Consider the following 22,316-nt stretch of genomic DNA (forward strand, 5'->3'; position numbering starts at 1 on the left):
TTTGATTTTTAGCGAATTAAACCATTATAATTGTTTTCCGGATGTTCGAATACTTCGAATAGTAAAGTTCCAGTGCGAATCCAATTGAATGGTAAACACTAATCGAAAAATATTCGGAAGTTCGAATATTCGCACACCCCTAATTTTAAGTTACCCACCTATGTGTCGTTGAGACGCGACCATGCACTGAAAGTCCGCGAGTTTCCTTTCAAGGATGATGTCTTCGGGTATTCCTTTTTTGTACGAGCCATAAGAGAATGGAATGCTCAATCGCCTGACACTGTGAACATTTTGGACAACGATCTTTTCCGCGCTTTGTGTGTGTCATCATTTTGTTTCTTTGTTCTGGCTCTAGCCCCCCCCCCTCCCCGCTGAATGCCCACTAGTGGCGTAGCCAGGGGAGGGGGGAGGCACGCCGGGCCCATACCCCCCCCCCAAATTTTTTTCCCCTATGGTATACAGAGCCCAAAATGACACTTGACCACATCTGCCTGCCCGGCCTCCACTTCAAATCAAGGAGGTGCCCCCCCCCCCCCCCCCCGAAAAAAATTTCTGCCTACGCCTCTGATGTCCACTGGGCCGATGCAAGTATGTAATAAATAAATAATAAATAAATGCAACTAATACACCTAGTGCTTACTGGCACAAAATAAATGGCGAGAATTAGAAACATTGGCAGTCCTTTGAGTGCAAATGAAGGCTCACATACTTGCGCACAGAAATATAACATGCACAGAAATATAACTTGCCTCAAGTGTTGACAGCACTGTGTAGTAAGTGAGTAGACTTGTGAACGCTCAAAATGCATTCACTGTACGGCCCCTGTAAACATGTGCTACCACGTACCCGTCCAGGGTAGGCATCTCCAGAAGCAAGCAGCTGTTTGTTGTTGTCGAAGATCATCCACAGCTGGGACTCATATTCAGACTCGTAGAGCAATTCCGATAGCAGGCTGAAGCTAGGTGTCACCTCTGTTGCTTTGCTCTGCACATGGAATCATCAAACACACAGTCAGTGCATTTTTCAACACACGACTTCAACAGATGGCCACATGGCTGTGTGTGAATGCCAAAATACAGCTACGTTTGTATTTTGGCATACACACTGTCTAGTGCAACTGTTAATACTGCTTGTTTTGGCACAAGAGGCCACTTGTAATGCTCGCGTTTCAGGAGTAAAAGCTAGCTTGTGCATGACCCTGTATTTGAAATTTTGACATTTCAAGAATACAATTAAAACATATTGAAGTATTTTTATTTCGCTCCCACAAACAGAAGCAGCAGCCATTATAGACACTACATTTAGTAGAGTGTCAACCGTGGACCACTCAACAAATAAGCCGTCATAATCAAGACAGGTTGTAAATAACGTTTTTAACAGCATCACAGGGCCATACAAATTATTTCCGCAGCTTTTTTTTGCAGGCAAAAAGATTGCAATAATCAAATCCTAAGCTTTTTTTCAGCAGGATCTTTGTACCATATTTATTTTAATATTGGATGCACTTTTTTCCGCAAAGTTGGACGGTGCATTTATTATGCGAGGTAAATTTCGTGAAAACTTTTTCAGGATGAGCAAAAAATGTGGTAATGCAAAAAAAGTCCCAGCTTCGTTGCAAGGGTGAAGCAATGAATGTGATAGCAACAAATTGGAACGTTATATCAAGTAAGGCTAGCAGCTCACCCTTTTAGGAAAGGCGGCTGTCTATGGTTTCAATGCAAACTTTGCGATAAGAGCGCACTAAGAAGCTATGAGCCACCTGCCGATCGCCTCTACAGATACAGGGCGTGTGAACGCAGGCGACCACGCATGGTTGGTCACAGGGCGCATTCACTACTGGAGCCATGTAGCCCCCCTCCAGCTCCTATCTCTATGCGCCTTTCGCACGACGAAAGATGGACGGGGCGTTGCCTCTGTGCTTGAGCGGCGATCGACGGTAGCCCAACACGCTTTCGTTTTCACATACAATACATGACGTGCTGGACGATGTGATCAATTTCGACCTGTATACGGGACATCATGGTGAAGCCGATGGCAGCACCAGTTGGGTGTCCGTTCATTACACGAGACACAAATCCAAATTTTGGCAACTAAAGTTGGGGGTGTGTTCATTATGCAAATAAATACAGTAATTGGGAAATACAAAAGTCGTATCAACTATCGGATTTTCATGAATGCGACAACTCGGGGAATGGTGCTGCTGCTGTCAAACTAATATATATTGAACTTGCAGAAGTACAAGAGTCAGTTTATTATATTGCATAATTCGATATAAAACTTTGAAAGAACCTACCACATTTTTTATTTTATTTGCAGCGTGCAAGTCTGCTTTACGGCACTGCTTCCCGTTATTGCAAGGAATGCAGCTTCAAGAGAAAATAAGCAAATTTTTTTTTTCAGTTTTTATATTGTAGTTGGGGGAGTGGGTTACATACGAGAAAATATGGTATCAATGTAAACAGCGCCTCACAATCTTCCTACTCAGCTGTATGTACTTGTCAGGAGCCTCTAGTCCGCCTTTGTCCTAATGTTGCAACTAAGCATGCTTCAAGTGATGCTGCATGCAGCAGAAATGTTAGGCTTTGCTTCTCCATGTTTGAGTGTATTGAGAATTATCACCAGCTTTGCGGGGAACAGCAAGTTCTTCTGTTTCACAGCAGCTATCACGTTTAACAAAGGGAGCGCAGGACCTTGGAGAAGTAAATGGGGACCACAAACAATGGGCCAACAGGCGTGATGACGAGGAATCATGGGAGGAAGCATGTCATGGCAAGCAGTAGTTCGTACTCACTTGGCACAGTGCCCTCCTAATCGAATTACTCGCTCGCGCAAATGCATAAGGGAAAGCCTACTTTTGAAGGGAAAAGTCAACTCCTTGGGAGGGAAAGCCAACTTTGGGAGGTTTTGTGCTGCCCGATGTTCGATATATCAAGTGTTCCAGGTATTTGTGTTTGATGTAACCATAGATTTTCCTGTGCATTTACATCAAAGCATTGTGATGTTCAAAAATAATTCTATATAACGAATAACTCAACTTACCCGAGTTCAATATAGTAGGTATGATACTTTAAGCACAAATAAACGACGCAGGACAAAGAAGGGAAACACACACCAAAAGCGCTCACTCACAACTGAATCTTTGCTTTCAAACCTCTGTTTGAAAGCACTCTCATTTTGTTTCGCCATCCACATCAGACCACGTGAGAAATCTCGGAGGCATATTATATCACAAAGGACGCCACGATATGTGTAGGTCCACCATCTCCATCACTGCGTGACAAGGAATTCAATTTTATTAACCGACACTGAACACGTGCCTTGGGTGTAGATATGTAGGTTCTGTCGTCTAATAAAAATTCAGTTGTGAGTGAGCACTTGTGGTGTGCGTTTCCCTTCTTCGTCCTGCGTCATTTATTTGCGCTCAAAGTTTCATATCGTAATGTGATACCAACTAGCCCACCAAGCTATCCTGTTACGATAGGGTAGGATTTGACTGTACAGTAAAACCTCGGTAATTTGTACTCGGTTAATTGGGAATCCCGGATAATTTGTATTATTTGCGCAGTCCCAAATTTTTACATGTAAATTTAACCGGATAATTGGTGCGGCCAGTCTGCGACTTCCCGGTTAATTGGCACACTTGGCCGCGACTTCCAAGATATGCAAAGGGTGTTGCGAATGTCGGAGGCTGTAACTAAAACAGGCATTTTTTTTTTTTTTTGATGTACGGATCTCGAAGGCCATGTTTTCTTTTTTACCGGAAATACGTCGTAGACGCCATGTTTTAGCAATTGCCAGGCGGCGATGCGTGCGGTTGCGATCATGATCATCATCATCTCAACAGCGATGTTAGCCACTCTAGCGAAGTGAATGTTTTGTGGAGTCTTTGTGCCATTTGGATGTCGGCTGGCGAGCATTGTGCGATTCGGTGCGACTGCTCCATTTGTCTCCTGTCTCCGCTTGAGTGTCTTCCCTGTGAATTAGTTGATTGAGGTGTGCTTGGAAGGAAGATGCCGAAGTACAAGAGCTTGTCCCTGCACGAAAAGGTGTGCTTAATTGAAGAGGCCAGCAAGTCGACGGCGTCGAAAACGGCTCTCGCCGAAAAGCACCACGTGCCTCTGTCAACGCTGTGCAACATCATCAAGAATAAGGAGAAAATTCTCGATGCTTACAGCAAGACGCACTCGTCAAAGCGTACACGAGTACGCCCGCCTACGTACGCCGACGTTGAAGCAGCTCTGATCGACTGGCTGCAGAAAGCCAACGCAGCACACCTTCCTGTGAATGGGACCATTTTGCGTGAGAAGGCCAACCAGCTGGCGCTGCAACTTGGACATTCTGAGTTTAAATGCAGCAATGGATGGTTTTGCCGATTTAAGGAGCGCAACAACCTGACATTCGTGACTGTTTGTGGCGAGAGTGGCAGCGCGGATCAGTCTGTTGTCGACGGCTGGAAGCAGCACACCTTGGCTCCACTACTCGCCAAGTACGAAGCAGCAGATGTTTACAACCTTGATGAAGCTGCTCTGTTCTACAAAATGTTGCCTACGAAGACGTTCGCTTTGAAGGAGGCAGACATTAAGGCGCGGAAACAGAACAAAGATAGAATCACTGTTTTGTTTGGTGCAAGCATGTGCGGCGAGCACAAGCTGCCACTGCTTGTTATTGGGAAGACAGAAAAGCCTCGTTGTTTCAAAAATGCACGACTGCCATCCAAGGATGACCTGATCTATAAAAACAACAAGAAAGCTTGGATGACGGCTGCACTCTTTGAAGAATACGTGCGGCACCTTGACCGCAAGTTTGCAGCCACAGGGCGCAGCGTTTTGTTCGTCGTCGATAACTGCCCAGCTCACGGCGACATTCAGAACCTGCAGGCAATCAGGCTGGTCTTTCTACCCCCGAACACGACGTCGCTATCGCAGCCGATGGACCAGGGCGTCATACACCATACCAGGAAAATATATCGCTACAATCTGTTGAAGCCGTGTAATGCTCCTTTGCTATGACAACGGAAAGGAGTATAACATTGACCTCCTCGGTGGTATTTGCCTCATTGTTCACGCATGGAGGCAGGTGGAAGCCACCGTTATTCGACGGTGTTTTGAGCACGCCGGTTTTGTGAAAGAAGAGGCAACCTCCGCTGAGTTTGCTGTCACCGCTGTCACTTGCCCGTTTGATGAAGAAGGGGAGACTCTCTGCGCTCGATATGAGGCTTTGCACGCGGACGAGGAGTGCACTCCAATCGGATTCTCCGAGTACGCAAATGTCGAGTGCACAGTGCAGACGTGTTACGCCGACATCGACAGCGAGATAGCTGCGAGATCGACCGATTCGGCCTCTAATGTTGACAGCGATGACGAGCCCTCCCGAGCACCCCCTTTGGCGGATGTCATCGATGCCTTGAGTGTTGTGCGCAGCTTCGTCGAGTGCAACGGCGGCGAGGCTGAGATGCTGCGCCTCATTGACAGGCTGGAAAATATGACTTTCAGTGCTGGGAACTACCGAACTCGTCAGTCACGCATGGAGGAATTTTTCTCCAAGTAGGCTGACTTGCCACAATAAAGGTGTGACTTCCGTACATCACGTTTCCTGGCTGATTTCTTTGATTTCGCGTTGTTTCGATAATTGGGAATCCCGCTTAATTGGGATATTTTTCTCGGTCCCGAGGCCTTCGAATTAACGAGGTTTTACTGTACATCCATTTTCAGCTCTCAATATGCACAAAACCAAACAAAAATGGAAGACTGAAGTGCACTCATGGCTAGTACCCCGTAAGAAAGAACATCGGATGGAATGATCAACCATGAGCACAAAAGCACAGGCATGAATGCCTACAGTGTGCACAGAGTTCTGCTCACCAGGGCAAAATTGTATGTGAGCTGGATCTCGTAGATGACTCTCCCGTCGGGAATCACATCCCGAGCACCCAGTGGCCGCACCTTTGACTCTGCAGGCCTGCAAAAAGTGACCAACAAAAAAAAAGCCATGCTCTCAGTCATTTTTTTTTCTTTCCATGCTTCAGATACTGCACGTGCTTGCTAGCAGCTGAAAAAAAAAGAACAGCTATTGGCTGTATGTCAGCATTTTTTGGCGCATTTTAGCACAATTTCCGTCGATATTATCAGGATGGCGCAGTAAATCCACTTTGACGCAGTTGGCGCAGGAGCGGAATCACTGAGAAAGTCAATGTACAGGTCGGTCTATTGTTACAGGGAACATGCAAGCGCATGGCTCACGCTCCGCGCAGTGCCATGCACAGCAAGTGGTGAAAACTAAACGCATACGCAAAACGATGCACAGGCGGCCCATGATGCGCATCGTCTGCTCCTGAGACACCCTTTCACTGACAAAAATTTGGAGGCACAAAGGAACGAGAACGAGGAAGAAGGAGTGCTAGCCCAAGAACGCGTTTTAGCCCTTTCACTGGGCCCGAGCGTAGTATGAATTCACTTAAACTTTTCGCACGTCAAGAGGCGTGCGAAAAGTTTAAGTGAATTCGTACTTATGAATCACTTAGCAACGTTGCTTGTTGGGCGAGTTGGAACGAGTCAGTCATAACACAGCGCATTCTTCCAACTAAAGTTTATTGGATTGGGACGCATGTATATATACACACAGGGAAAGCAAGAAAAGAAAAAAAGAAAAAAGAAAAAAAAAAGAAAGAAAGAAGAAACCAGGAAGTAAAAACCGAAAGGTGAAAAGAAGAAAAGTGCCGATAAGTCACACACGTGTGCCAACACCGCCTCCCTTCCCATGTCTCGCCAAAAACAAAAGCTCTTTGTCAGAAAGATGCAAGGAAGGCATGCTTACGCATGTGTCCCCAGACCGTTTAATTTCCTCAGCCTCGATGATTTCCCTCACCCTTTGGCATCCACGCGGCATCCACACGCGGGATTGCGAGTGTAGGCCCCTCTTTGAAAACACTGCGGTCCTTGCACGCAGTAGGGACCAAAGGGTGAGGGAAATCATGGAGGCTGAGGAAATTAAACGGTCTGGGGACGCATGCGTAAGCACGCCTTCCTTGCATCTTTCTGACAAAGAGCTTTTGTTTTTGGCGAGACATGGGAAGGGGGGCGGTGTTGGCACACGTGTGTGACTTATCGGCACTTTTCTTCTTTTCACCTTTCGGTTTTTACTTCCTGGTTTTTTTCTTTTCTTGCTTTCCCTGTGTGTATATATACATGCGTCCCAATCCAATAAACTTTAGTTGGAAGAATGCGCTGTGTCCTTGTCCTATCACTCGTCTGTTGCCTGTTTTTTGCGCTGAACTACGTTATTATGAATCACTGCAATGAAGGCTAAGGTTAGCTCGGGTTCAGGTCAGGGCTAGTTTGTGCATGGTTGCAACAGGAGAGAAAAGAATGTAAAACATCTGTCGAAACACAAGATGAAGAATGAACAAGAACAGTGCTGTGTCTTATCCAGTACAGCACTGTTATCATCTCTTCTTCATCTTGTGTTTCGTGAAATTTTCTGCGCTCTTGCTTTCCCTGAAAAATGAGGGCTGTGTAGCAAGTTAACGGATATTTGAAGCACTAAAAGGCTGTCCCTGCGAATGTCTTTCGTCTTGTTTATATTTGTTTTGTTCCTGAAAAGCTTAAATATTCTGATCTCCATTTTACATGTCATGTTAGAAATAGAAATGCGTCACTCAAAATTTTTGCATGGCTCGCCACTCCTAAATGGTCGCGCGCGACCGCGCTTCCACGTCTTTGCCGCACAATGGCACAGCTCTTGACGGGCGATTACATGGTACAGCCACAACAGCGCGGTCGCACACGACCTATGGAAGATGCGTTTCAGTAGCAGACGACACGGGGCATGTATCGCCTCTGCGTCGGTTCGTGCATGCGCTCGGTTTTCAATGCTTACCGTGCATGGTGATGTGCAGAGCATGAGCCACGCACTCGCGTGTTCCCTCTAACAGTGGACCAACCTGTACACGCAATACGCGCTTTACGCTGATAGCGGCGAACAGAGCATCGGCCATTGGTAATCTCATCAGCACTGAACTGTGTTGGCCCTTTATACCTGCGGCGTTATCATTGGTGGCCGAGTTAGTTCCAGAATAAACTATTGTTTGCGTGCGGCGCACAGTCTTATCGGAAGATTCTAAAATAATCTGGAAGGTTCCCAGACATTCAGGCACGGTTTGCACAAGGCACTGGTTATATGTGTAATGGACCGGTTATATAAAAATACAAAAAGAAGGAGTGCAGAAGTACCAAACTAATCATATTGCCACACTCACTTTCATGTAACCGACGCGTTGCACATGTAACCACTTTCTTGCGTGCGCTGCGCCGGAGTGTCAAACATTCCCCTTTGTATTGGATTTTTCTGATAAGCTTAGGTGCACATCGCGAACAGTGGAGAATATTCTGGAACTAAAGTGACCACGAACAATAAGGCTAAAATCTTCAATGCCACATGTATAAATGCTGACGCGCCTTACCGCTACGACTGTTCTTGCCGCTATCAGTCTACAACGTGAATCGCTTGTACAGTAAAAGCTCGTTAATTCGGAAAATCGGTTAATTCGGACACGTCATCTGGTCCCTGTAAATATACGCATCACTCTATGAGACTGGGCGCTCGTTATTTCGGACAGATTTGACCATAAAACGGATAATTCGACGACTTTCGGGCCGCTGGCGAGGCTAGAAAACGAAAAAAGAACCATTCGGAACAGAAGTGAAGCTCAAACGCAGCATCGCCATGGACATCAATTGTCGACTTGGCTTGACTTGAGACTGATTGAACGCCTTTTCTTCGCGTGTGTTGTTGGCGGTGCCATTTTATTGCTTCGTTCCCGTTGGTGTGCTGCATCGTTGAACGTCGTTTTATCGAGGAACGATTCAGTACGGCTCCTTTAGCTTGATTGTTGCTGGTGCTTTTGTGCCGACTTTTCGTGTGAATGCACTCTCCGCCGATGGCAATGCCGGCGAAGAGGCCCAAGTACGAGGCAAAGGACTTCGCCACCAAAGTAGAAATTTTGTGCGCCCTGAAAAATGGGCTCTGCCGACAAGAAGTTTCTCCTGTGCCATGACGTCGGCAAACAATACGACGCGAGTCTCCTGAGCGCAGTTAGCATTCTTGCGTATGTGTGGCAGAACATGCCTGCGCACGCCATTGCCAACTGTTTCAGGCACAGTGTACCAGACTCCAGCGATGCCAAAGTGTCGCCGGACGACAGTGCCGACGATGGGCAGGATTTCGGAAGTGTTATGCCTGATGCAGTGACACTAGAAAATTATATCGGCATTGATGGTGGCGTTGCCACTGCTGGCTGTCTGACTGATGAGAAAATCGTCAAGCAAGTGATGCATGGCAACGAATCCGAGAACGAAGAGCCTGAAGAGGAGCAGCCACACCATGAGCCACATGGGCCCCCTCGCACTATGAAGGAAGTCGCGGAGGCCCTCGTCGTCCTTGAAGAATTTTGTTTTGGCACTGCAGACAGCATGCGAGCTGCTGAGCACCTTGAAGGGCTCAGAAAAATTGTGTCCGCACGAATTTCTGCTCGAAAACAGACACGCATCCGCGATTACTTTGTAAAGTAAAGGTATGTTGAAAAAACTCGTGCATTTATTGTGTTTATTTCGACCATTCGATAATTCGGACATTCGGTTAATTCGGACATTTTTTCCGGTCCCTAGAAATACGAATTAACGAGCTTTTACTGTATGTTGACTTTTCATTTGCCGCGCACAAGTTCGCTCAAATAAAACAATCCGTATTTCCCAGTTGTGCTGCAGCCTCCTTCACCATCACAACCATGTGACAATATTAGAGGCAGTTGCTTCATTTAAACAGCAGATCCGTTTAAGCAATTTTCATTTACTGAGAGCCTACTGTATTGTGAAACACAACTATGATGTCCATGACCAAAAAAAAAGAAAGAGAGAAAGAGATAATTAGTTCCAAAAGATGAGCGACAGCCACTTCTGGAGGTTATCTGCTTGATAATGCAAATGGTTGACAAGCAGAATTTCAAAATTTTTAAAGTTCGATCAAAATTACAAATCAATCAATATTTACATTTCAAGAATAGAACATTCACATAAATAAAGGGCCTCACCGGAGAACAATGACGTGCTGTTTGAGGGAGGCCGCGGGAGAGACTTCCTCTGGCCGCAGCTGGGAGGTCACATCGAAGCGGTACACTCCCTCTGAGGAACGCTGTAACCAACACACCCGCTCATAATCACTGAGAAGAGAAACCCAAAACACAAGTCATGTGGAACGGTATTACAATGTTCAAACTTGCTATTGTTGCATTCCTTTTTGTCATTTTTCACTCGCATCTCAGTTCATGTCCTCAGCACAGTGTTCCACGATGACATAAAATGGCAGTGCTTCAACTCTTCACTTCACCAGTTGTCAACAAAGATGTTGAAGTTGTGTGCTGAGCTTTAATACAAGCAGGTAGCCCACTCTTAAAGGACCCCCGCCCTCCATTACTGCATCGTTAATTCCCCCAAACCTACCAACCGAGATGTTGTGTACATCTTTCTGTGTGCATCTTCGATTTTTGTCTGCTTGGTGCCATGGGGCCATCTCCTGTGCCACCCACAACGGTCGGCGGCAGTGTTTGCCAACGCACTGACACGCCCAAATGCAACCGAACCTGCTCGTCCCTAAGCGTAGCATGAAGCAGGGCATTACAGGAGATTTTTTTTAGGCTGCTCTAATCCAAATAAACTTTATTTTCATGTCCTAACAACTTTTTCGGACTGTTCAATTTTTCGGAGTATTTTACGGTCCCCGCGTGGTCCGAAAAATCGGTCGGCAACTGTCATTAACCTTGAGAAATGCAAGTTTTTCTTTTGCACCCACAAAATATTTTTAGTGGGCATTAGATTCAAAGGGGGATTTTTTTTTTCAGGTGGTATGGGAGATTCCTCATACGATGCGGGGTTGGTGTAAAAGTGCATCATATAACCAAGGTCTTTAATGCGTTATTTCTATGGAGGTTTTTCCGGGACCAAACCGATTCGTCCTAAAATGTGGGTCGTCGCAAAACCGAGGGACGCATAATTGAGGTTCCACTGTACTAGGCGAATTCTATACAACTAGATCATGCCTCTCTGTGCTGTCAAGTGCTCTGTGCAGTGTGCTCTGTGCTGTCATGAGTGCACTGTCAATCCAAGGCAGCAAAGAGTTGATGAGAAACGCACCATGACCAAACGACTGGGATTGGGCTGAAGTCCATAGAAAGTGAGTGTGCAGTCTACATCCACATCGCCAAGGTTGGTCCACCACTTCGCAAGGCACAACTCCAGAGTCAGGCCACCCTGGTAGACACAAAATAGTTTGCTGTAGTAAATTCAGTTAACAAGGGATGTTCTCTATAAGCTACCTTTCATAAATTATGTCCCTACTATAGATCATACGACAACAGCCAGCAGGTAGGGGAGAGTGTACAAAGCATATACAGTCGAACTCCGCTACAACGAACTCCGCTTCAGCGAAATTTCCGGTACAAAGAAAAATTCTCGGTTCCCCGTCAACAGTCCATAGGAGTCAATGCATAAATATGCTCGCCACAACGGACGCTTTTTCTGCTGCCGTTCCGCTTCAACGAAATTTGACGATGCCATACCGGGCTCAAAAATTTAATTTACAGTGCAATAAACACAATCTCGGACATTTTGATGCATTTTAGAACATAAAAATACGAATTCAAAGTCTGAATCGCGTGTTGGAGCCACCAGAAACCGCCGCTGTTGACTGAGCATGGGGGCCGCCATTGCTTGATAGCGACGGCGATCAGACTGCCCTGCTTTCGCAACTGGCTTGAGTTGCTTCTAAGTAGCAGACAATCCGAAGCCAAAGCTCAGTTGTCGACACTGGGGCGACTGGGGTGCAATCTCGAAACGATAGCTTTTCTGATGCCTTTCCAATACTTTTCGTGCTTTTCGCGCTTCGCTAGTGGTCAGAGCAACGGTACATCCGCCACATCCGCGTTATCAACGCGAGCAGCCCTGGGGTGCAGTCACGGAATGGTGCCTTTTCCAATGCCAATGCTTTTCGTGGTTTTCGCGCTTCGCCAGTGCGACCGGTGCTCGGAGCAACAACTCGTCCGCGTTATCAATGGGATCAGCCAGCCGCGAGTGGTGGATAAGAATAGCATAGAATAATGCGTAAGTCATCGCTCAGTGATAGCACGCCTGCATGTCGCCGTTGTTGGCGAATAGCTAGTGTTGGCGTATTGGTGCAACTGTGCAGTTTGTGTTGCGCGCCCGTGTCTGTTTGATTCGTTCGCGGAAGCCGTTGTTTCTGCGTGCTCTTCAACGTTGCGTCGCTATGCATATATGAGAATCGCGTCGTAACGCTGCTGGGGACGCAAAGGAAGAAGCAGACACTTTTTGAATATTGGAAATAAAAGTTTCACTGTTCTGCTAGCTCAGGTCAGCCATATTTTTTTCGATTTCACTACAACGAAATGTTCGCTTCAACGAACATTTTTCCGAGCACCGTCAATTTCGTTGTAGCGGAGTTTGACTGTACATGCACACGCTAAGGGAGGGAGTTGCTGCCTCGAGGAAGACAAGACCACTTGTTGGATTGTTGGCTACAGCAACACCCAATGTCCAAGAATATTCATCTCTTTAACAGACAAGGCTCCTTGAAGTGAGGCCACAATATTTTTACACACTTTTAGGAATCACATGAAAAGGCTACTGCTTAACTGTCAGTTGCCATAGCCCAACATCCTGCAATTTTTAGACTAACTTTTCATGATGGGCAAACTTGTTGGCAGCATTTTCTGTGTGCCAAGGAAGAATTGTTGCCAGAATTCCTGCCATTCTAAAACTGACAAGCAACTAATTGCTGTGGTCTGCCTTGATACTGCCCTCAGGAAAATGTCACTCGATAATCAGATCCAGTGACCTGGTGTGGATTCCAGGAATCCTGCTGCCTAAAGTTCCCGACTTGAGAGGTTCACAATGGCCACAAACGGATTAGCACATGAGTGCACTGGTTTGAGGCTGTGAGATAATCAAGATGGCAGTGGTTGTGGCTTCAGATAATGCAGTTTCAGACCTGCAATCAGAGCAGAAAGTTTAAAAAATGGGGACGCTGAAGTGTTTCAGAGGCAGAAATTTCAGGCTGTCTAATACTACATAGACTATGGGTGCACGTGTTGTGAATTCTTAGGCCTGTCCAAAAAATCCTTTATGGAAGATATGGGAGAGTTGCAGGATATGCGTGATAAGCAAACCACCTCTGCGAACCTCACTTCAAGTCCATCAGCAGTGAAAACAATGGCAGCTGAGCACTCACTATGACAGAGAAGGCGTGCGATGCCTCGGCTGATGGGGGCAGCATGCACGTCTTCTGGAACTCTGCCGTCTCACAGGAGTACATTGGCCGCAGCTGCATGGCATGCACAACCACATGGGCCACATTTGTAGGGTCCCGAGACTTGAGCTGAATGCCTGCAAACAAACATTGGCAATGCTTGTCAGTATGCTTGTGCTCCACAAATAATGTGCAGACATTCTTGTCTAAATAAAACACACCCCGCCTGCTCTTTGTATGCTCACTTAAACCAGGCAAAGTTAACTCAGGTTTGTCCGCATCTTCAGTGTGCTGTCTCAGGTCAGCCCTTGTAAAGTCTTGCCCACATAAGTTAGCGGAAAGCTTCAGTCTCCAAACCGCACATTTGCAAGAGGCAGGTTACCCCCATCCGCTCCAACTAGCGGTCGCAGAAACGCTTCTAAACCAGCTTCGCAAGGAGCACGCGGTAGATGTAGGCGTTCCTCCGATTAGGGGTGCGTACGAGGTGGTCCCATATGTGCACAGACTGTCACATACCGTATTTACTCTAATCTAACGCGCACCTTTTTTCCGGTAGAACTAGTCCAAAAATCGCATGCGCGTTAGAATCGAGTACCGAAAAAAAAAGAAACTCTGTTATCATATTGCCATCAGCATTTCAAAATGGCCGCCTCCTACGCGCCTTGGCCATTTCTCGTGTGCTGAGGAGATTGTCATCCCGTTCTGCGTTCGCATCGACGGCATGGCAGTGCCGACTCCAAATACTCGACGAGTGCACCACGATGCCGCATTTAGAAGAATGGTTAATACATGTGCAGAGACGAACGGAAATCGGGCCACATCGCGCTCATTCGGAGTTCCCAAAACGTGCGTGCGAGACTGGAGCAAACAGACATGCAAACAGAAGCAGAAGATTTTTTACAGCAAAGCTTCACGAAAAGGTTTCAGTGGACCAAAGCAGGGCCGGTTTCCCGAAATCGAACAACGTTGACAGCGACAGGTTGTCCGACAGCGACGAGGACTGATCCATTACGCTACTCGTATCGCCGCCGTAGTGGTGACAGTTTCAGCGGCAAGGCCCGCTTTTGGCTTTATATTTTACTTTTTTGAAACTTTAGTTCTTTAAAACCCAAATACTTGTTCTTCTGAATGTGCGAAGTTTGACTCCTACGGACTTTTTTTGTTCTTTTCTCTCACGAAAAACGGGTGCGCGTTACAATCAATGTATTACATTTTTTTTTTTTGGTCGCGGAAAACGGGTGCGCGTTACAATCGAGGCCGCGGTAGAATCGAGTAAATACGGTAACTTGAAAAAGGTCACTGCTAAGCATGGGGTGGATCTTATTTTCTCCGCTCCATGCAAATTAGCAAAACTATGCAAACGCGTGACAAACACCCGCACAAGTAAACGCTGCATTACAAAACACGAATATCAGTATGTATGTCGAATGCACAGATTCGGTCATGTACAAAATTCCATTAAGCTGCAGTCGTGTTTACTTGTGTCAGACCGGTCAGTGCCTTAAATCAACGGTTACGACAGGACTGTAGGTGCTTAAAGTCAGGAGATGGTTCAAACCTCGCTTTACACACTAAAGTTTGCGGTTGTTTCCCAAGGTTGCGGTAGTAGTAGGTCGCGGAGATACCAAACTGGAACGTGAAATCTTGGAAGCCACGTTGAATGAAGGTTGTGGACCAGACACGTGCGTGAGTGTCGCTTCGGTAGCTTTATTAAATAAAGAAGTGCGTTTCATTAATGGCCACTTTTAAGCACGTTTCCTTTCGGTATCTTATTAGTTACGTCTTCTTTTTAGCTTTTAGTCCTATTATCTTGTTTGCTCCCGGTTACAGGTATTCAACTGTGTATCCACGTGCCACCTATCATTCGGTCGTTCTGGTGAATTCATTTTCCACGTGTTGCTGTTGTCACGGGGGTGCATCTCGCGCCTAGCTCTGTTGTTTGTTGTTTGTTTTGGTGCAGATTATCGGAAGCCTTGCACACATGTGCGCATTGTCTAGCTGCGGCGATGTTTTCAATAAATGTTCACTGTTGTTAGTAGCGCTTCGTCCTGTGCGTCCCTTCTTCTTTTGTCCCGTCCATCGCGCTTAATTCATCAAGTATGCTCCATCATCAACTAGCCCTAAGCTCGAGTCTGTTATGGACTGAATGTGTGCAGACAATGCTATCAGATGAAGAAGCACGGCTGAAACCTTTGGACCAGTGTTCACAGCACAGTGTAAATGCAAACAAAGGCTTGCCTGTGTTGAAATGAAGAAGTTGCAATGACAACCACAGGGAGGCATTAGTGAAACTCATATGCAAAAAATTCATGAAACCGTTATTTTCATACAGTGCGCTAGACATAAGTGACAGAAATACAGTGGCTAAAATGCACCAGAACAAACTGTTGCCACTCAAACTACTGGAGCTTAGAGGTGCTTTCTTTCTTTAATAATAATACAGTAGAACCCCGCTGTTACGTTCCTCACTGCTGCGTTTTCCCGGCTGTTGCGTCGTTTTCCGCCGGTCCCGGCATAGCTCCCATAGGATACAATGTATTGGGAACCCCGCTGTTACGTCGTAACTGTCGGACCGTTCCCGTATGATACGTCGCGAAGTGCGCTCGGAGCCGACCGAGTGACTACCAAAGAGAGCGGCCATGGTGCATTTTCACGCAGCTTGGCCTCGTTTGACCGTAATATTAGCCGCATGAGAGGCGCAAGCAACAGAATCTTTCAATTGATGCAAACAAAAGCATGGCCTTCGAGATTCAAATTGCAAAGATGGCGTCTATGACGTAACTGTTCACGAAAGCAAGGCCTTCGAGATTGGCATTTACTATTGACAAAAGCATAGCCTTTGAGATTTGCATTGCACAAACATGGCGTGTATGACGTAATTGCTTGCGAAAGCAAGGCCTTCGAGATTGGCATTCACTTCTGCCATCGCGTTGGCGTAGACTCATCATCATCGTTATTTGTCGGAGAACGGGAGGAGCAGGAGGAGTTCGAGCTGGTTGGAGCTCGCATGGTCGTGCGTGCGGTTCGCGATCGGACTCGCCGCGCCGGTCGTGATTGCGTGTGCTTAGTTCTTTCATGCCTACAGCTGTTGGTGTTAAAAAAATCACATACGTTGATTACATTTCTGTGGATGAGGCCGTCCTTAGCTCCGCGTTTCTATCCATCGACTAGATCGCGGCTGAGCGCGCCAATTTTCGTGCTGCTCGTAAGAATTGAAATAAAATTCTGTACCACTAAATATTTTGCCGTTTTTCATGTTTTTCGTCTCTTACGTTTCCCGTCTCTTACGTTTATTTCCTACGGTCCCTTCAAAAACGTATCAGCGGGGTTCTACTGTAATATCTGGCATTTAACATCGCAAAACCACAATATGATTATGAGAGATGCCGTAGTGGAGGGCTCCGGAAATTTCAACCACCTGGGGCTCTTTAACGTGCACCTGAATCTAAGTACACAGGCCTCAAACATTTTCGCCTCCATCGAAAATGCAGCCACTGCGGCCGGGATTCGATCCCGCGACCTTAAGTCAGCAGCCAAGTGCCATAACCACTAGACCACCGTGGCGGGGCTGCTTTCTTTCTTTGAAACTTGATTCTGTTCTGTGTTTTGTTTTTTTTAGTGAAGTCATTTTTAGTTGAGCGAACTGTAAGCATTTTGGAAACAAATAAAGAAGGAAAAAAGAAGTAAGCAAAGCACTTGCATGCCCAGGTGGCCCCCAGAGGAACGATGAAGAACTCTCGGTGCGACACACCGGGATGCAAGGTCAGTTTCTCAATACACCACTGGTAGCCATCCTCCTTCGTGATGCTGCAAGTGTGGTTCAACAATGGCATGTGATCCCAAGTAACATGTTTAGGTACAGAACAAAATTGACAGAAGGGATATGGACGAGCACCGACTTGCAACTGAAAAAGTTTACTTGAAGAACACATGAAGGTAAAAGCAAAAAAGAAAAACCTATCAACATCGCGCAGAAGTGTTGATACATTTGAAAAACATTGCGTATCACCTAACGGCGCATGTGCTGAGCAAAGAGGCAGACTCGTTGTCTGTAGAGAGACAACGATGCTTGACTTGCACATGTGTCCAAGCGGTTTATGTGGAATGCACCTCTCTAGTTGTGTGGAAACTATGTCTTGACAATATCTCTGCATTGGCAAAAACAGTCCAGTAGCCACACGTGTTGCAACGCAATGCAAGACGCAAAGCATTAGGATTCTTGAGGGAATTTTTGTGCTCTCTTAAGCATGCGTTAAAGCATCGGCCGTTCTGGCCCACATATGACCGCCCACATGTAAGTGGGATCCACTCCAACCTCGATATAACGAACACGGATATAACGAATTATCAGTTATGACGAAGTAAATGAAGAATAGTCTTGTCTTGCAAATATACGTTTATAACGAATTTTTGAATATAACGAACTTATTTTCGTGTCCGATGCGACTTTGTTATAATGAGATTTGAGTTTACCACGATCGAAGGCACAAACGAAGACACATGCTTCATCCCACAGCCACCTCTTTCAATGTCACGTCGCTCCATTTTCTTCCGATCCAGTGGGCAAATTTCAGAAAGTTTCTCAGGAGCCGGGAACACTGATTTTATGACATACTGGTGGCCACATGCTACCTTACAACTAGCCCAACTTTCAGTACTCTTGCAATATATCCCAAGTAAGTCCTCACTCAAATGTTGTCACCTCATTAGCTCTTTCCGTACTGCGCCCACAGGTTATCGATAGCCCGCTATCGATGGTTTGAATTGCCGCTTTTGAGACATTCTGCACCGTTCACAGACACACTGCACCATCCGTCGTGAAGAACTCTACTTTTCTATGTAGTCCTTTTTCCACGTAGCCTTGATTTTTAAACGCACTCCGAAGTGACGCGATCGTCTAAGTGGAAAGCGAAAATGTCCGTCGCCAAATACGGCGCGTGCGTTGCGAAAGATCACCGACATCAGCCTTCCACCATGTTTGTGGCTGATTTTATCGATTTAATGAGCAGCAGAGAGTCTAAGGATGGTGCTTTTTGGTCGGACTTTGACTCTGAGAGCAAGGATCATGCAAACCAGCTTAGAACATTGGTCAGCTTTGCTTTCTGCTTCGGGTTGTCTCAGTGCGCATTTGAGCACCAGCCTGCCAGGATGGAACCTTACAGAATCTGTAAGAAGTGCGACTAGAAAACCAACCAGTGCATGTGTGTGTCTCGATCCCTAAGTGTTCCGTCTTTTTGCCCTGGTAAAGTTATAAACATGAACCAAATCGCCCAAACAGCAGTTTTAGAAAACCAAGCAGAAAACAAGAGTTCACGGCAAAACATGCGACGTTACGCTATGCTTTACATCGAGGAACTGCTTTGCCGCATGCCACACCCAATTGTAGTGGTTACAGTAAAATTCTTGTCAGCAAGATCCTGTTCAAAAAAAAAGTTTGAATTTTGCAGGGATGGTTAGATGGCAGTATATTTTGTATATCTCAAAATTCCTGCTATATTTTTTTTCTTAGAAGACAGAAGAGTGTCTTTACAAACTACGTTCAATTTTGTCCTGTAACCTTCAATCTGACAATTTATATTGCTCGCATAATATACATCTCACTAGTGAAACTTGTATTCGTGAAACGTTCATTCATTCTGCTTTTCTTTGATGTATTACGTAAAATATTAGGTGCAGTAGTTCCTTCAGCAAAAAAGATCTAGTGTAACCTACAAAAAAACTTTTTTTGCCCCACGGTACGGAAAGAGATAATGCCTACGAAAGCCACCAAAGTTCAACAGTGAGGAGCTTCTTGCCTTGAAAGCAGCGATGCAATGGCAGTTGCGTCACGAATGTTTAACTTGAATGAGCATCAAGAAGCATGACAACGCATCTCAGTGATAATTAAGACATGATTGCATGCAAGTGTGAACCGAAACCCCTCCCAAAATATTTTTTGCCATGGCAAACAGAGCACAAAAAAAATAAAAAGGCGCTCGACCACATCTGCCTGCCCGGCACCCACTTTAGGTCAAGGAGGTGCCCCTGGCAGCCACCCATGGGGAAGGTTGAGGGCAATTGTAACTAAAGTTCCCCTAAGAAACAGATAAGGAATGCACGAATATTCTCCTAAGCACACCAACACGAATTAAATTTCTTGCATTCAAGAAAGATAGCTACACTTTACCATTTCTCAAAAGAACAACTTTAATTTGGGCCAAGAAATTTTCACAAAGCCATTGACAAATATAAGACGGGTCACAAAGTTAAAGGACAATGTTTGTAGATCCATGACATTGCAAAAAAACATATATCAAGAAATTTTATTTTTTTCTTGTCAAGGTGTGCACTGGGAAAAAGGGCAGTTATTAAATATATCCTGAATTCAAGAGTTTGATGGAATCCGGTCTGGTAAGTAGGGCATCAGGATGAAAGTACAAAGTAAAAGCCAGCGAAAAATATTACGAGAAAAGACGTTTGGGCTTCCCAGGTGTAGGCCTTGCTCACAACGCCTTAGTTTCTGCCAGGAAAGCCAAAACTTCTTTTCTCGTGCTTTCTTGTGTTTGGTGTCCTTCTCTTACATTAAAAAAAAATAGGCACATAATTTTTGGGAACTTCTTTAGCAATAGGTGGTTGGCAGAAGGCTTGCCCATGGCATAAAGTGAGAACTCGGGCAGATGTGAAATAACGGTGTACATTTATTCTTTTACATTGCCTACGCAGTACTCATGCTGTAGAGGTCGCTACCTGTACGTTTTGTAGCAAGTCTCCACAAGGGATAGGACCACTTATATAAAAGGCTTTCGGCAGAGGGTAAAAGGTTTGTTTTTTTTCTTCTTTTTTGGTTTCAGCTTGCCAGTAGCCCACCTCATCCCTCGGTTCCTGCACTGAACGCTTGCAATGACCAGCCTTTTTTTTTTTTTTCGAAAAAAAAAAATGTTCTTAAACTACAAGCTGCCCTCGTCCCGATAGTATGCCGAGCTATTTCTGAACTCTGAAGCTATTGAATTCAGGATGTCTGTAGTACAGAAGTTCACTATAGAGAAGTGCGGACCAGCTTGCTGGCCTTATAATTTAGTCCATTACAGTTGAACCCCTTTGTAAAAAACACTGATAGAACAGACAATTGGGACTCTAGTGTGTTTACATCGAAATAGGGGTTGATGAAAAAATGAGAACGTGGTACCCTGCTTGTAAGAGACAACTCATAGATAAAAGACTTGAATTGCTCCCCTGTGCATGTCTCTTACAAAGGGGTTCAACTGCATATCCGAATGCATGTAGTGCCAGAATCCATTGTATACCAAGCTCCATCAATGGGAGAGATAGGAGGATCAGCATAATGCCGCAAATTGGTATGCAGCAGCCAAAATGTCTGTTGTAAGCAGATGTAATGGGTGTATACTGGAAAAAAAAAGCACCTATTCCAATGTTAGTTTGGTGAAGATCTATGTCTAATAGCCTACCAGTCAAGACATGGCACGAATTGTAGGCACTGTGTCAATTTTGTTGCAAGGTATAAAAAAAGGCAGCAGATTTGTTTTTAAGCGAATAAGGGCAAGCCAATTTAGCATTTGTCTATTAGTTCGACAATTTTTTTTCCAGTTCTGGGAAATACAAATCCTTGAACTCGGGTCTCCTTTAGTAGCATACTGTCTCTGGTACCCACTTCTGCAACTGCAAAATACGTGTCCAAGCAAGAAAACTTAAACTGAAAACCAAGAAGCTGAACTTACGGCTTGGGTTTGATAACGCTGATCGGAATCTCAAAGACTGGGCCTTTTTCTGGACAAGTGACGTCAAATGCCTTGACCTGCACAAACATGTGTACAGGCCTCACAGTTTCCACACTCAGAACACACTATACAAAAACAAAATAATAAACCCCATAGTCATATTCTGTAACATGCTCGCTCCTTTCCCTCAAAGCAGCGACACCAGATTGTGCTCATTAGGAGTCAATGTGGACAAGCTGGTAAAGCACAGCAATATCAGAGAATAGTGAATGCATGCCCTAAATGTAAAACAAAATCCTCTTTTGTTGCTTTAATTCAAGTAATTTACAACGTGACATATCAGGGTGTCTAAAAGAAAGGTGCACAGGCTATGCCCGAACCTTGTCCCTTTAAGGCTAACAATTCGAGCTTGAATCATGCTCTGCTGCAAGGCACTGCAACAGAGAAAAAAACAAAACGAAGCTGAGAAACAACTAATACGACAGATATGCATGAAAACAGCTTCCAATCTCATCTCATCCCTGAGAAGAAATGGCTTGAAACAGTGTGGTGTCACACAATCAAACTGTTGCTAATTTCTATGTTGACTCTGAGGCAGTTTTGGTTTCGCATGGGATATGACAGTTTGCCTCTATTGGCCATTTGTTCTCATACCCTCCGGCAGCACTCACTCTCTCTGAATAAACCCCTACTCACCACCCAGCCTCTTTCGCAAAACGCTCTTCACGTGCACTACACCCCAAACAGTAATGTCTCTTTCCTTTTGCTGATGCCCACATGTTCTCTCTGTTGACAGATAATGAAGAAATACTTCCCAAAAATAATATACAGGTGAGGAATGCTTGAAGAGAGCATGCATAAACAAACACAAGGGCACCAGAAATGTTATTTACCAAGAGTTATTTTCCTCTCACTTGGCCTATGCGGCAATTTCTTGTTGTCATTGTGCTACCTGTCATTTGAAAGATCCAAGCGAGTTTTAGGCCAAAGCAAAAGCAAGCACTTTTTCCATCTTTTTCGGAATAACCATTCTCCACAGGACTCATTGTATTAAAAAGCTCATTATTTGCATACAAATAAAATTCGCCATGCATATTTGAACTACACACTGCCATGTCCAACTCTCGCACCGGTGGTCACTTTCCCTGCTAAGGGACAGGTGGTGTGACTTGCTAGCGACATTCATCATGAGCGTCTCATTGCTATCATCCCCAATTGACACCTTAGCGACAGTGCCTTTGAATCTTGAAAGACTTCGAGGTGAAAAATGTATCATGGCTTCCAACGTTC

General features: G+C 45.3%; 1 protein-coding gene across 1 annotated transcript in view; it reads right to left on the reverse strand.

Moving 5' to 3' along the window:
• LOC119386556 (tripeptidyl-peptidase 2) overlaps nt 1–22,316 on the reverse strand; it is a 218,980-nt gene that overhangs the window by 83,054 nt on the left and 113,610 nt on the right. The window contains exons 15-21 of the mRNA XM_037653838.2: nt 21,027–21,103; nt 17,012–17,118; nt 13,294–13,448; nt 11,184–11,300; nt 10,085–10,185; nt 5,862–5,958; nt 847–984 (exon numbers count right to left, since the gene is read on the reverse strand). Of these exons, the coding sequence (XP_037509766.1) occupies nt 847–984; nt 5,862–5,958; nt 10,085–10,185; nt 11,184–11,300; nt 13,294–13,448; nt 17,012–17,118; nt 21,027–21,103 (792 nt within the window). The remainder of the gene's footprint in view (nt 1–846; nt 985–5,861; nt 5,959–10,084; nt 10,186–11,183; nt 11,301–13,293; nt 13,449–17,011; nt 17,119–21,026; nt 21,104–22,316) is intronic.

Source organism: Rhipicephalus sanguineus, chromosome 3, assembly GCF_013339695.2.
Source record: "Rhipicephalus sanguineus isolate Rsan-2018 chromosome 3, BIME_Rsan_1.4, whole genome shotgun sequence".
In the NCBI taxonomy this organism is placed as follows: domain Eukaryota; kingdom Metazoa; phylum Arthropoda; class Arachnida; order Ixodida; family Ixodidae; genus Rhipicephalus; species Rhipicephalus sanguineus.